Below are 15,650 nucleotides of genomic sequence, written 5' to 3' on the forward strand. Positions count from 1 at the left end.
ACATGTAGAGATAGATATAAATATATATACACACCCCTATATTTTATTTTTAAAAAGTGTACATGCGCATGAATGTAAGCATACACACACGTATGCACACATAAATACACAAATACAAAAAAAGGTCTGGAAGGATCCACACCAATGAATTCACAGTGACAATATCCCTGGGTAGTGGGATTTTGACTAATTTTTGTTTATCTATGTTTTTCTAATTTTTCAGTAAGAGAACAAGAATAAAATATTTTTAATAAAAAAAGGCTTTACTGCCCTGGCCAGGTGGCTTGGTTGGTTGGAGTGTCGTTCTTGTACACAGAAAGATTGTGGGTTTGATTCTTGGTTAGGGCACATACCTAGGTTGTGGGTTCAATTCCCAGTGGAGTTGAGTATGGGAGGCAACCAATCAATGTCTCTCTCTCTTTCTCTCTCTGTCCCCCTTCCTCTCTCTCTCTAAAAATAAATAAAAATTTTTAAAAAGGCTTTAGTGCCCGGCCAGGTGTGGCTCAGCAGTTAAGCGTCGACCTAGGATACAGGAGATCGCAGTTTGATTCCCGGTCAGGGCACATGCCCGGGTTGCGGGCTCGATCCCCAGTGCAGGGCATGCAGGAGGCAGCTGATCAATGATGACTCTCTCATCATTGATGTTTCAACTCTCTCTCCCCCTCTCCCTTCCTCTCTCTGAAATCAATAAACACATATTTAAAAAAAAAAAAAGGCTTTACTACTTTTTTATAAATCTTAAAAACACTGAACCGATGAAATAATTTCATGTGCATCATGAGAAGCAAATCAAATTTCCAAAGAAAAACTAATAGCTTCGCCACATCAGAGGTCTTCCTGCTAAAAAAGATTATTTCCTTCCCCCTTCCCAATCCCCTTAGTTAGAAGGGCAAGATGCTTCTTGGTTAACTCACAGAGCTGACTGATGTTAGCATTTTCCAGCAGTGTCACGTAGCCAGTGACATTGCTTGGAATGTGCACATCACGGACTTCCTGAAGATCGCTGGCATTCCTCCCCACAGCTACAGTCACCTGCTGTGGCATGTAGCTCTGGTCAGTGGCAGCCACTGCAATGGACAGGTGCCTAAGCACAACATCTGGCTTCATTTTTAAACTGGAACAAAAGGAGAACAGAAACTACAAATGTTTACATTAGTCAAGAGCTGACAGGTTCCACAAGTCTCATCGCCAAGATCTTATATTTGATATTTCCAGAGATTGATTTTTCTAAAACCAACTTACTTGAAATGCTGGCTATTAGTTTCAAAGTCCTTATGACTTTCCCAAGTCTCTAAAATTCCTTTCTGTTCAAGATTAATCTTGTATTTCCTTTTAAGCTATTAGTACAAGCAGGAAAGTACAATATAAACATTCTGACAAAATCCTTTTACCTGGCAAGAAATAAATTCTAAACTGCATCCAAAGAACTAAGCATATTTCCTCATCTATAAATTAGATGGCTAAAGGTCATATGTACGCTCTATGACTGGGGTGGGGAACATCCGGCCGGAGAGCATAAATCATTTGGTCTGGCCCTGCCAAGGCAACCGCAGGCAGGACTCAAATTTCAATAAATCTAGGAGCTTTTATCATAGCTAATTTTTAAGGTGATAATTTTGTATGGTCTGTGAATGATGTTATAAATATCCAAATGGCCCTTGGCAGAAAAAAGGTTCCCCACCCTTGCTATGAGAAAATATGACAATTATTTTTATTTCTACCAACTTAAGTTAGCCCATTCTCTGAAGGGATAGATGAAAATTTAGATAGCAGCTTCAGAACTTCTAGAAATATCAGAGTTTACTGTCATCAATTCCACTCCAGGATTCCTGACCACTCTCTTCCTCTTCTAAACTAGCCAACTCAGTTGATATTTTTCCTAAATGTACAAAAAAAATCTTAAAACATGAAATCATATCTGATATAAGAGAAGTACTTCCCCATGAGACTAATTTTCCTGAGAAACTACTGAAAAAGATCTGAAATCAGTATCATAAAATATTAGTCAAATGCTATTCTCTCCCTTAAAATACCAAGTACAGAAATTATCTATGTTTATGGCCATATGAACCAAGTTACAGGATATTACCTGATTCCTTTTACTTGATTCTTAAAGCACTTTCACAGATAGTCACAATAAGAAAAACACAAGGCAGTTAAGTACAAAATATTCTAAAATTTAAAAAATAATAATTTTTTAATGCATTGATGGGATAAGAGAAAGAAAACAGGTACTTTCTTGGACTATCACTCAAAAATTGGTATCATATCACCCACCGAATCCAGTGTGAGCGGGCACTGCCATCTGATTGCCAGTAGGATGACGTTTCTCCGTTTGTCATCTTGTCAATGTCTGCAGGGTTGGAGGATGTTTCTATATAAGCATAGCACTTTGCTATTGACTTGAGTTTATCCACCTCTGGGCTTCCAGTTAGATCTCCAGGGCTTTCTGCAAGGAAAGCCATATTTTATCATATGAAGGGGGGAAAAGGGGGTGCAGGGGGAGTCATTTAAAATATCCAGCCCTTTCCCCAGCTGCTGCTAAGGTGCTTGGTCCTTCCGAGGAAGCTAAGGCCGCACTGGGGTGAGGCCCTCACTTCACCCAGACACTAGCACCCTGCCAGGCAGCGCCCCCCCAGCACTTGTCCACACCATGGCCTCCTTCACAGAGCTCGTCTGCATCTACTCTGCCCTCATCCTGCATCATGACGAGGTGACAGTGACAGAGGATAAGATTAATGTCCTCATTAAAGCAGCCCCTGTAGATGTTGAACCTTTCTGACCAGGCTTGTTTGCAAAGGCTCTCGCCAACATCAACATCGGGAGCCTCATCTGCAGTGTAGGGGCTGGTGGACCTGCCCCAGCAGCTGGTGCTGCGCCAGCAGGAGGCCCTGCCCCCTCCACCCCTGCTGCCCCCTCCACCCCTGCTGCCCCCACTGAGGGGAAGAAAGGGGAGGCAAAGAAAGAAGACTCTAAGGACTCTTATGATGATGCAGGCTCTGGTCTTTTTTACTTAACCTCTTTTGTGACATGTTCAATAAAAAGCTGAACTCTGAAAAAAAATCTAATAGAAATATGCTTGGCACTTGGCCCTAGGAAAAAAAAAGTTCCTTAAAATCTCCTTCCAAAGAACCCATACAAAGCAGAAACTGGCCAAGGACTGCTCCATGAGCTCATTACAGTACAATACTTAAATCACTGGTATATTTGCAAAACCATGTCAAGAAAAGAAAATGGTGTTTTATAGTTTAATTTACATGTCTTTAATTATGAGTGAAATTTTTTAAGCCATTTGTTTTTCTGAGTATGAGCTGGTCCTACCCTTATATATTTTCTACTGAGTCACACGTTTTCTTATCAACTTATATATTTCACATACATTATATAATGTATATATACACACATAATGGGTAATATTTACTGTGTGTTTACTGTGAGCTGGGCACTTTTCCATACATGTTTTATGTATTAATTCATTTTGAAGATGAGGAAACCAAGGCACGGAGAGTTAAGTAATTGCCCAAGGTCAGTGTTAGTAAAAAACTGAATCTGTCATAATATGTTACAAAACATATTTTTGTTCCCTAGAATGTCACTTGACTTTTCACTCTGCTTATGATATTTTTTGCTATACAGAACTTTAAATTTGCATGTAGTCTAATTTATTAATCTTTTCTTTTGTAGTTTCTGAGTTTCCTGTATTGCTTAGAAAGGGTTTTCCATGTCAGGGTTTTTATAAAGTGAAACTATTTCCTTTAATACTCTTAAAGTTTTCTTTTTAGTTGAATTTTTTGATCCATCTAAAACTTATTTTAGTGAATAAAATGGGTTAAGAATCTAGTTTTATTTTTTCTCCAATGGCTAACCAGTTGTCCTAACCCCACATGTTGACTAATTCATCTTGCCATCTGATCTGTAATACTGACTATATCTGGTACTACATTCCCAGACCCGTCCATTCACATTATCAACTTTTGTTGCCATCACTGAGTCTGTAGTGGCTTCCCTCATTTATTCCACTTCTACTCCTAGAGTACCGATTATGTGGCAGGCACAGTTCCAGGTGCTAAGGGTAACGAAGTGAACAAGACAGACAAAATGCAAGTAAATAATAATGCCTCAGCTTCAGATAATAAGTGCCATTTAGACCATTAGACCTGCAAAAGTAGTAGTGACCAGAATATGAGGAATGGGGGGTGGGGGCATTAGTGAGGCAAGGCCTCCCTTAAGTCCCATCTGAGCAGACACCTGGACGATGAGAAACCAGTGTGTTAAAAAGGAAGGAAGGAAGGAAGGAAGGAAGGAAGGAAGGAAGGAAGGAAGGGAGGGAGGGAGGGAGGGAGGGAGGGAGGGAGGGAGGGAGGGAGGGAGGGAGGGAGGGAGGGAGGGAGGGAGGGGAGGGGAGGGGAGGGGAGGGGAGAAGGAAAGGGAGAGGAGAGAGAAGAGGGAGAGAGGGGAGGAAGAAGGAAGAAAGTGTGAGCAGATCACATTCTTATGTGACAATCTGTCACTATTACATTTTAAGAAATAAAGGCTAGGAAAAGGGGCAGTTCATCCTGTTATTAAATACTACTTTTGAAAGAAATTATGATAGAGTATTTTCAGGACACCCCCTCACACATACGTACCCTTTTCTTTTTGTACCAGTTCGTCCAGAGACTCCTTCAGAACAGAAGCCCTCATGGTGCACATGTTATTGCAGTGGTCCAACATGGGGTAGGGGATGGCCATACTAGCGAGCCGATTGCGATGCAGGAAGCGCAGTATCATTGACGAGTGAACACCCAGGCCCTCCTTGGACTCCGAAAAAATGTCTATGAAACCTAAGCAGACAAAATCCATTTTTGGTGTTTTCAGGAACCCACCACAACAGTTTTCACATGCCCTGCCTGGTGGCCTAGCTGAATTGGTTGAATTAAAAGCAGCCATTAAGACTCTTCATTGATATTTTCAGCTCTAATCATTTAAAAATTTAAACAAGTTTTAAAGAAATGAACCAGAGATAATCTCAATTTAAAAATTAATTTCATTTGAGTTTAATAGAATTTTAGAAGACTTAGAATGATGATTATTTGCTTCAATCCCAACTTCAAAAACTTAAAAGCACTTAAATACTAACTAGAAGTTTTTAAAGTTTTGCATGTATAATATGGACTAGGAATAATTTATTGCATTAGACAGCAAAAGCATAACAGCTTTTATACTAAGCTAAATAAGACAATAATAATAATACAACCACTACCCTGACCAAAAATTCTGATGGCATTTTATAGTCTATCAGGCACCTTCACACATATCTCATTTGGTCCTCACAGTAAGGTTGGGGAGGGGTGGGGAAGGCACCAGGTACTGGTACCCTTGTGCAACTGAGTAAAATGAGGTTCGGGAGACACCAAGAAAACAAACAAGGGGTAGGGCTGGGAACACCCCTTTGCATTGCCTCCAAGTACTCCTTCCACCATTCCAGTTTTCTCTTTCCAGTGTGACTCCTCTGGACTCTGGGCCCTCTGTCGTTCTCTCTGGCCACTGTCCAAGCTCTGACCTCAACATCTCCCATTCATACACATGCTCACTTTTTTCTAAGTGGCTCCCCTCGCTGTCCTTTGTCTGACATTAACCTGAGTAATCTTCAAAAGCACAAAACAGACCATGCCCACCCGTTTAAAATCTTTTTATGGTTCCCCATAACCTACAATACTGTGCCTTGAACTGAGATGCCCGGAATCCAGGGGGTGTAGGGGTCAGGTGAAGAGAGGGTAAACATGGCAGCTTTGCCTGGAGCTCAGGTACACTTATAGATTTTTTTCTCCTTTTTTTACTTTCTAGTGAATCATAACATACGTATACATATAATTGCATCACTTGATAACTTTCACAAACTGAACACATCCATATAAGCGGCACCCAGAGCAAAACTCCAGAAGTCTGTAGGAGAAATTGTTTTAAAGTGTAAAACACACACATTAGAGCATATGGAACTTTGCATTAATTTTTAAGATAAAACATGCGGCTGAGGAGAAATTTTGCACTTGAAGCAGCCCATTTTGATTATGCCCCCTACACAAACCCTGAAGACTCTAGTTTGACCTCCCAAGCCTCAGAAGTCCATGCCATCCCTTCCCCTCCTTTTATACTTTTTCTTGTCTTTGCAGATTCCCACAGTAATGCCCAACCCTCATATTATGACCCTGCTGATGCTGTACTGATTTGCTCAGAACCCATGTGAAAAAAACAGACTAATTCTTGTAATGAGAAATATTTTTTCATATGTTGAAACAAGCAGTGGATTCAGTAAAGGTGCTGTTACTTAGTTGGTTGAGCCTTATCCTGAGCACAAAGAGGCCCTGTTGGATTTTCGGTCAGGGCACATGCCTGGGTTGTGGGCTCGATCCCTAGTAGGGGGCGTGCAGGAGGCAGTGGGTCAATGTTTCTCTCTCATGGATGTTTATTTCTCTCTCTCCCTGTCCCTTCCTCTCTCCCTAAAAAGCAATAAAAACACATTAAAAAATTTAAAAAAACCTCTAAGCACCAATAAGAGATACAAAAGGAACAAGTTTCAGTCCGGGATAGAAAGAGGGACTAGGAAACTGAAATCCCACCAGACAGGTGAGCTCAGCTTACTAAGGTTTGTCCTAAGATTGTGATAAAACAATTCTTTTAAGTTAGGTGTTTTTTAGTGGGTTTTTAAAATATATATATATCTTTATTGATTTCAGAGAGAGGAAGGGAGGGGGGGAGAGAGAGATAGAAACAACAATGATGAGAGGGTTGTCATTGATTGGCTGCCTCCTGCACACCCCGACTGGGGATCAAGGCTGCAACCTGGGCATGTGCCCTGACCAGGAATTGAACCTTGATCTCCTAGATCCTAGGTCAATGCTCAACCACTGAGCCACACCGGGGTAGGCTAAGTTGGGCGTTGATAGAACACTGTGAGTAGAGAGTCCTAAGTCATGACCCTGCTATGTAAGAACCTTGGGATCTGGAGCCCAAATTTTTCTAAACTAATCTCTCCTTCTCCCCCTAGTTACCCAGAGCAACCATGCACTAAGTATTATCTGTTGGTGGATTCCCTAGCTCCCCTCTCTTTCCTCTCCTCCTGAAACATCTCTTTGAAGTGTTCAAATACAGTTCCTGATGCTGTCACAAGCTAGAAATGCAAAAGTGGGAGTAATATGTAAATGCCAAGATATAAGGTAGCTAAACATAACTCAAAGCATGATTTTAACTGCCACAAGAGTAGGAAAAAGTTAACATGTACAGGCTCTCTATAAAAATTATATAATTAAAGACAATTTGAAGAAGAATGAAAATATGCATTCTTCAGTGGAATACAGAAAGAACCCTTCCCTAGCTTAATACATCATTAGCAGTAAGTCAGAGAGGTCAAGGGCAACCAGATTTACAATTAAGTATCTATCAAATCTGCCTCCGTTGCTGCCCTAGCTTGGCTCTACAGTAAATAGTATGACACCAAGGGCACAAAGCAGGAAAAGTTCTTAGATAAGATAACCAGAGACTAAAAGGATGGTATGCAAAGCTTTTTTTTCTCCCCTTTCAAATTTGTTCTCTCACTGGAAAAAAAAAAAAGGTAATTTTATTATGATGATTCTGTCTTCTGAGCCCCCAAAAGAAACCATCCAAAAACACAGGCAAAGTTTTACCATGTACAGTGTAGAAAAAGTATTGCTTAATTTCAAACTATTTTTATTCTTAAAGTTCAGAGTGAAAGCTTTCTAAAAAAAAACACTGGGTGCCTACCATGTGCCAAAATATGTGCTAAATATGAGGACACAGCAGAAATAAAAGGTCCCTGTCTTCATGGAGCTCACACTATAAGAGTAAACACAGGCATTTAACAAATAAGTAATTACTTAGCTAATTACAATGCAAATATGTTGCAAAAAAGAAATGCAGGATGCTAGGAGAACATACAATAGGGGCCAAGAAAGGCTTCAAGAGAGTGAAACAAAGAGATCCACTAAGAGAGAGTGTCTCATGACAAAAGTTCATAAAAATGGTAGAGCTGCTCAACCATCACTGTATTGGGGGACAAAAGAGATGATTACACTGAACAGTTGTTCAGATCATGTACCTTAAGAGCACCTTTATTTCATAGTGCCCACAAGCTTGCCTAATTACAATCCATAATACAGCAAAGTTTATTTTGTCTTGAAGAGAGTGCCCTCTGCATTCAGCACTCAGATGAGGGCCTTACCGGGAACAAGAGAACAGGCCTGCAGTTGTCTGATGATGTGACTCAGTTCTCCCTGAAGATTAGCTCCACTGGAATTCTTGAGGGCCTCCAACATGCTCTCAGCATCAACTGTACCATCTCCTTCAGCATCAAACTGGGCAAAGGCCTACAAAAAAAAAAGAGATGCAAGAAAATCAGGTATGTTCCAAATTTTGTAAAAAAATTCTTTTACAATTCTTTTTTATTTTTATTTATTGATTTGAGAGAGACAGAGAGAGAGAAACATCTATTTGTTGTCCCACTTATTTATCCATTCATTGGTTGCTTCTTGGATGTGCCCAGACTGGAGATCGAACCCGCAACCTTGGTGCATCAGGACAACTGAGCTACCCAGCCAGGACCTAAAATTCTTAAGACCAATAATTTTTGTTGTTGTTGTGGGACGATTCCACACATATCATTCAAAGAACAAATAAATTCAGGATAGTAATTCACTGTGCTCTGCAGATTTTTATAAGTATTACTACATGTATATACAATCTTATCATCTCATCTCTCTTTCAAGAGAGTACTCCCAAATAATTTCAGAAGAAAGCAACCAATGCAAAAATTTTCAACTGGTTACAAAGTGCCAAATACAAAGCTAGAATTAGAAAGAATTGGCTTAGAGCAGCGGTGTGGAACCTTTTTTCTGCCAAGGGCCATTTGGATATTTGTAACATCATTTGTGGGCCATACAAAATTATCAATTTAAAAATTAGCTATGGAAAAGGCTCCCAGATTTATTGAATTTTTGAGTCCCACCTATGGTTACCTTGGCAGGGCCAGACCAAATGATTTCATGGGCTGGTCGTTCCCAACCCCTGGCTCAGAGTAACACCTTAGCTAAGCTGGGCTTTTCCTTTTAAACACTCTTCTGACATGAGAGCTAACTTGATTTATCTACCTCACAGCCTTGTTTTCACTGACCTTTAACCATAATCTAACTTGCTCCCTACCCATGTTAGGGTCATTTGGGAACTGAGTACAGCATGGGATTTGGTTTGAATCCTGCTCTATCACTAACTGGCTATGTGACTTTATACATATTTACCTCCATAAACCTCAGCTTCTTGACCTGAAAGATGGAACAAATATTACCATACTCACAGGCTGCTGCCTAGATTAAGTAACAGGTGAACAGAGCCCAATAGTGAAAGCACACTAGCAGTGCAAGTGTTTCCCTGCTCCTGTTTAACCTGCACTGTTACCCCTCCTTTGCTCCTGACCCCTTCCCTCTTATACCCTGTAAGACTTTCCTCATTTAGCAACTGCCCCCGTCCCCAGATCTCAAGTCCTCCCTCATCATAGTTTCTCTCCTGCTGATACACTCGCTCACGGACATCCCTCACAAAGAAGCACGTGAGGAGTCGTCTGCCCTCTTCCAGGTCACCCTCTCTCCTTTAAACCCCGCTCCCTCTCCTCCTTCGTGAAGTATGAAAATGTCCCACTGAGGCATCATGACGGACACAAATACCCCTATTTCCATCACAGATCTCTGGACAATGCAATGTGCAATAGGACCATAGACAACCCCTCGTACTGGGGTCCAAAAACCAAAGACATAAGGCAGGGTGGGGGACAGCAATTGGAAGTAGCGTGTGCGAGGATCTCAGCATTCTTTCTGCCTCTACTCAAGGTGACAAGATTATCCAAAAAGTTCATAGTCTCGAAAGCCATACTAACCAAGGTATAATGTCCTAAAGGAGAGAAGATATCTTACTCTTCTCTGATTAGACCCAATCAAAGAGGCTGGGTTTAGTTTGGAAGCTACGCACCAAAAGGAAGTGAAATACAAGAGGTCAGAGGAAAGAGACCATGATGGAGAGACTAGAAACTACCCTGGGGGGAACAGCTGAAGGACTGTGAAATTTCTAGTGTGGAGAAGGCATGAAGGGAGTAACAGAATCCTTCTCTTCAACTATCTGGTGAGCTGTCATGGGAGAAGCAGTTAAAATCAAGGCAGCTAGATAGAGGTCAGAGGGAGAAGCTCATCATAAAGATGAAGCCGTGTGCTGTCGGCGGGGTATAAGATGGATTAGGAGGCTCTGGGAAGGAATGTCCGCTCCATCCCTACAGCTTCAGAGCAACAGCTGGACCACCAGCCACCAGGAGCACTCAAAGCAGGCATATTGAACAAATGCATTTACCTCTACTCCCTGCTGAAATCCCACTAAGACAACATCATAAAGAACAAGACAAAGAACAGAGGATGATGCAACAGCAAAGGAGCTTTGGAAGCTGGGAAGCAGATGGATAAGTAGTCCTGAGCCAGCCGACCCCAGAAAGTGGAATCCTAAGCTGAACTGGGCAACGCTGAGAAGCTGCTTTACACTGCAGGACTCTAAAAGCTTAGGGTTTGGCAGCAACAGGCACTGCTGGAAGTGGCGGTATTGGTGTCAAGTCTATTTTAAAAAGCAGTTAGTACTAAATGGACAAATGTTAAGCTGAAGGAATTGATAGGGTTTTCTTTTGGGGGGGAAATGGGTGATCGTTGGGATTGTATTATTTTTAAAAGTTCTTATTTTTTAAAGATATATAATGAAATATGAATGAAATGAACTATTTGTGAATGAAAAAGATTTGCTTCGAAATAATTTGGAGGAGAAAGTAGGTGGTGTTTAGATGAAATAAAATTGGCCTTTTTATTGGTAACTGTTAAAACTGGTTAATAGGTATGTGGGAGTTTATTCTTTTTTTTTAATCGTCACCCAAGGAGCGAGGATATTTTTCCCCATTGATTTCAGAGAGTGGAAGGGAGGGGAAAAAGGGGGGGGGGGAGAAACAGATGCATGAGACAGACACATTGATTGGTTGCCTCCTGCACATGCCCCAACCAGGGGCAGGGATAGGATCTGTAGCCCAGGTAGGTGCCCTTGACTGAGAATCAAACTGGTGACCCACTGGTATGCAGGCTGATGCCCTAACTACTGAACATGCAGGCCAGGGTTACTCGTTTGTACTTTATGTTTATAATTTTCCACTAAAGGAAAACAACAACAGATTCCCAGATTCCCAAATCTTCTTCCCAATCTTGGCAGAAGCTTGGTTCTCTGGAGAGAGTAATACAGAGCATCTCTGGACTAGGGAATACCAGGCACAGCTGAAAATGTGACTACATTGAAAATGCGGGAATTCATGTTTACACGTAAAATATTTAAGACTCAACCTTTCCTTAAGGCTCCCAGAATACTGGCGGCCAGTCTCATACCCCCCAGGCAAGAGACTTGGAAGTGTCTTCCCTGGAGTACCTGAGAAGCCCAAGAGAGCAGACCTACAGACATCGGCACTGGGGAGCTCCCAGTGAAAGAGCCCAGTCAATTCATCTCACAGGGAGGGTCACAAGCCAGAAGTAAGAGCATGCACCTTTTTAGTCCCCTTTTTTCTTTTTTTTCAGTTGTCAAGGAGATTTTCCATACTTTGTCTCTCATGACCTTGACATACTTGAAGAATTACAAGCCAGTTGTTTTGTAGAACATTTCTCAACTTGGGCTGTGTGACGTTTCCTCATGATTAGATTCAGATTATGCATTCCTAGCAGGGATATCACAGAAGTGACGCTGTGATCTTCTCAGAACATAGTATCAGGAGTTGATTTGTTCCATTACTGTCGAAGTTACTGTTAATGACTTGGTTAAGATAGTGTCTGCCAGGTTTCTGCACTTTAAAATTACTATTTTGGGGGGTTCACTTGAGATCTTGCTCCCAGGCATATGTTGTCAGTTTGGCTCAAATAAACTCTGGAAATCTTCAGGAGCTTTACTCATGGAACAAGCTTGTAAACAGCAGATTACCCACCCCTCATCCAGCCTATCAACTTGAGTCAGGCCCCTGGGGGCACTTGCACCATCCTTTTCTCCATCAGAAACCAGGGGTAAGACCAAAGTAGGTGTCCTGCATGTGTGTATGCTGCCACGAACTCCTTGGATGGTGGAGGGGCGATCCTGCAGCAGAGCAGACAGGCTCTGTCCACACTGGAGAGGGGTGCAAGGTGCTGCTAGGCGCCCATTTTTTACTATGGGTGGACCACTAGACATTTGAGGAAAGGCTTAGTATGAAACAGAAAAGCAACTTGGAGGAAAAAATGGACTATTCAAGGAGAAGAAAACTTGAAAAGGGTTATCAATATCTTCAGAGAAAAATTTTAAAAGATACTCTTAATACCAGCTTTACTGAGGTATAACACAGTGGGTTTTAGTATATTCAGAGTTGTGTAGCCACCACCACCACCACTAACAAAAAAGAATATTGCAATCATGAAAGAATAGAAAACTATTATTAAAAATAGGCTATTCAGAAAATTTTTATAAGCTCTTGAAAATTAAAATATCAAGGCAAAATGAAAATATTAATAGATTTTGGAAGATAATTCTTATTAGGCTGGAAAATAAAGTTGACTAAAGTGCCCTAAAATACAGCAAAAAGACAAAATGATGAAAACTGGGAAAAAGAGAAAAACCAGGAGACCGATCCAGGAGGTCCAACATCCAAATAATGAGTTCCAGAAAAAGGGTATACAGAAAATGGAGGGGAGAGAATCACAATTGCTACATTTCAAGATAATTTTCCCACACTGAGGCACATGAGTTCTGAGACTGAAGAGGATAAAAGCACATCATAATGAAATTTCATAACACAGAGGAAAGAGAAGCTCCTGCTTTCAGGGAGAAGACAAAGTTTCCATGTAAAAGGCAAGAGTCAGAATGAGACTGACTCAGCAGTTACACTGGAAGCCAGAAGGCAATGGGAGCAGTGCCTTCAATATTCTGGGGGTCTCTCCTAACCCAGATGTCATACTCAGCCCAATACCAACAACTGTGAAAGAGTAGAATAAAGACATTCCTACACATGCAAAGTTCTAAAAAAAATGAACTACTTAACACTCCCTTATTCAGAAAGCGACTAAAGGATGTGGCTACCAGAATGAAGGAATGCTGCATGGGCCTGTTAAGAATAAAATTTACATAATCATAATGTAAATATCAAGAATGATCTAAAAAAACTGAAACAAGTCTACTGGGAGGACAGGAGAAGGACAGGTATGGACAAGGACAGGAAGGTAAAAGACAACTACAGCCTCATATTCTACAGTGGGAATAAAATGAATAAAACCTAAAACTGAGAACTCAGAAAAGATATAAACACAGTGATACTAAGAGGAAATCTGGATTAGAGTATGGTGTAGGATTTACTGCTTACTCTGAGACCAGGGACACAACTCTTGGCCTCTCTGTCTCAACCCCTCTTTCTGTCCAACCATTCTTTACAGCTTTTTGTGAGGATCCAAACGTTTTAAAAAGACTATGCCTAGTAAACTGCAAAGAACTGTTATTACAATCTAGACAGAAGCCCATTATTGATCCACCTCGCAGAGAAGTGACAGAAAAGTGGGTTGGCTGACTACAGATTTCCATCCATTTGCCTTGGTCTGAGGGCAGCATGAGACAGGGCTCAGGCCATTACTGCTGAACCTCATTACTACTACTGGGATCAAGACTACGATACATACATGAGAATGTGCCAAAATCACCACAGATCAGAATTGTGTGCTCAGACCAGCAGAATGCAATGCACCAGGCTTACATATAAAGACTGCACACTAGTTCAACTTGGGAGATACACGCTCCATCAGGAGTCCAAAGACCTGGATCTGGTCCCCACTTGTTCTGCCACTTGTTGACTGAGAGCATCAGTATCCATTTAAGGTCTCTGGTCACTCATTTGTGAGACTGTCTCACATCCATGTCTAAGTGAAGTAGTGAGAGGGCTCTCACATAGAAGATGAAGTAAACAATCCTAGTGTAAAACAACAGTAGAGAAAAATAACACTACTAACAGCAACATTTACTGAGCATTAAGCATGTGTCAGGCACTGCTGTAGGTGCTTCACATGAAGTAATTCATAATCCTCACATCAACTAGGTAAGGTAGATATTATTATGCTTGTGTTACAGGTGAGGCAACTGGAACAGAGTTCGGTCATGTAAGTCAATCAAGGTCACATGCCTTGTAACCAGGATTTGCCCATAAGCAGGCTGACTTCAGGGCCCAATTATCATGCTCGGTCTAAAGAAGAACAGTGGAATAGTTAGACATAAAGCTGCAAACTTGCTAATACCATTAACAGGCTAACTACAGGTGTCCAGGATGTTACAGAAGGGAATCCCTTTATAGGGGCAGGGAGAGGGACAGGTGGCATGCAATGGTTACTAAGGTTCCAGCCAACTCAGACTCTAGACCAGGTGCCAAATGAGTTTCATTCCCCCAATTTGCCATGTTCTCTCTCACCTCAATATATTTGCACATGCTGCACCTTTCAACTAGAATGTGCCTTTCTTCCTTTGCCTCTCAAGCCTTGGTTGGTGAAGCCTTTCCCAAACGCCATGCTACTATTAAATGCTTCTCTGGGGTCCTTTTTTTTTTTTTTTTAAATAATTTTAGCTGTTTTAGTTATTTTTTTATTGATTTGAGAAAGGGAGACAGACAGACATCGATTTTTGTTGTTCCATTTATTTATGCATTCATTGGTTGATTCTTGTATGTGCCCTGACCGGGCGGATTGAACTCGCAACCTTGGTGTATCAGGCCAATGCCGTAACCAACTGAGCTACCCGGCCAAGGCCTTTCTGTGGTTCTTGAAAGTGCAAAGGGCTTATGATGGAGCACAGGGCTGAAGGGAAGAGAAAAAGAGGAAAGGACAAAATTCCCACATATATGGGAAGCAGTGAATAAACCTGGTTGCCTAAACCAGGTCCATTCATTTAGTTAACTAAATGAATGTTAAATTAACATTTTACACTGAAGTTTCTAAAGCAAGACAGTACATGATGAAGCAGCATTTTGGAAATCAGGAAAAGGCAAAACAGAAACATGACCTTTCCTCCATAGCTCTCTTGGATCATGAATTTCTCCAAAAGAAGCCAATACCAACCGCCCCCCCCCCCCCAACAAAGCACTCAGGCAAAAATAACCTCCAATTCACCCAGGATCTTTCTCTTCTAAACTGCTGCATCACCGCATCACTGTTAATGGCCATCACTTACTGAAGACTTCCTGTGTGCTGGAGTAATACAGGCTAGTGGCTAGAGGGGCCTCACAGTCTAACTGCAGAACAAGACCAGACAGTGTGCTCAAAGTGCCAAGTGACCTGTACAGAACAGGAAACAAAAGCCTAAAGGGTGGGGCTGGAAACACCATTATAAACAAGCCATCTGAATCATGCCACAAGAAAGGCTTGGTCCTGGCCAGGTGACAGTACCAAGACAGGGAACCTTGAAGAACTGAGAAAAGTAAGGTCCACAAACAGGACAAGGAAGGTATCCCACTGGCTAGAGCACCGGGCTTGTGCAGGGGGAGAGAGGCAGATGAGGTCAGATGGGGAGACAGGCCAGCCTGTGGGTTCTCACTCATTCAG

General features: G+C 41.6%; 1 protein-coding gene across 4 annotated transcripts in view; it reads right to left on the reverse strand.

The window, feature by feature from the left end:
* Positions 1 to 15,650, reverse strand: part of ZZEF1 (zinc finger ZZ-type and EF-hand domain containing 1) — a 100,167-nt gene that overhangs the window by 77,963 nt on the left and 6,554 nt on the right. For all 4 annotated transcript variants that reach the window (XM_081161125.1, XM_081161124.1, XM_081161122.1 and 1 more), the window contains exons 2-5: positions 8,219 to 8,363; positions 4,629 to 4,823; positions 2,278 to 2,449; positions 915 to 1,114 (exon numbers count right to left, since the gene is read on the reverse strand). In XM_081161125.1, coding sequence (XP_081017251.1) covers positions 915 to 1,114; positions 2,278 to 2,449; positions 4,629 to 4,823; positions 8,219 to 8,363 — 712 coding nt within the window. The remainder of the gene's footprint in view (positions 1 to 914; positions 1,115 to 2,277; positions 2,450 to 4,628; positions 4,824 to 8,218; positions 8,364 to 15,650) is intronic.

Source organism: Miniopterus schreibersii, assembly GCF_964146895.1.
Source record: "Miniopterus schreibersii genome assembly, chromosome: 16".
NCBI classification, from domain to species: Eukaryota; Metazoa; Chordata; class Mammalia; order Chiroptera; family Miniopteridae; genus Miniopterus; species Miniopterus schreibersii.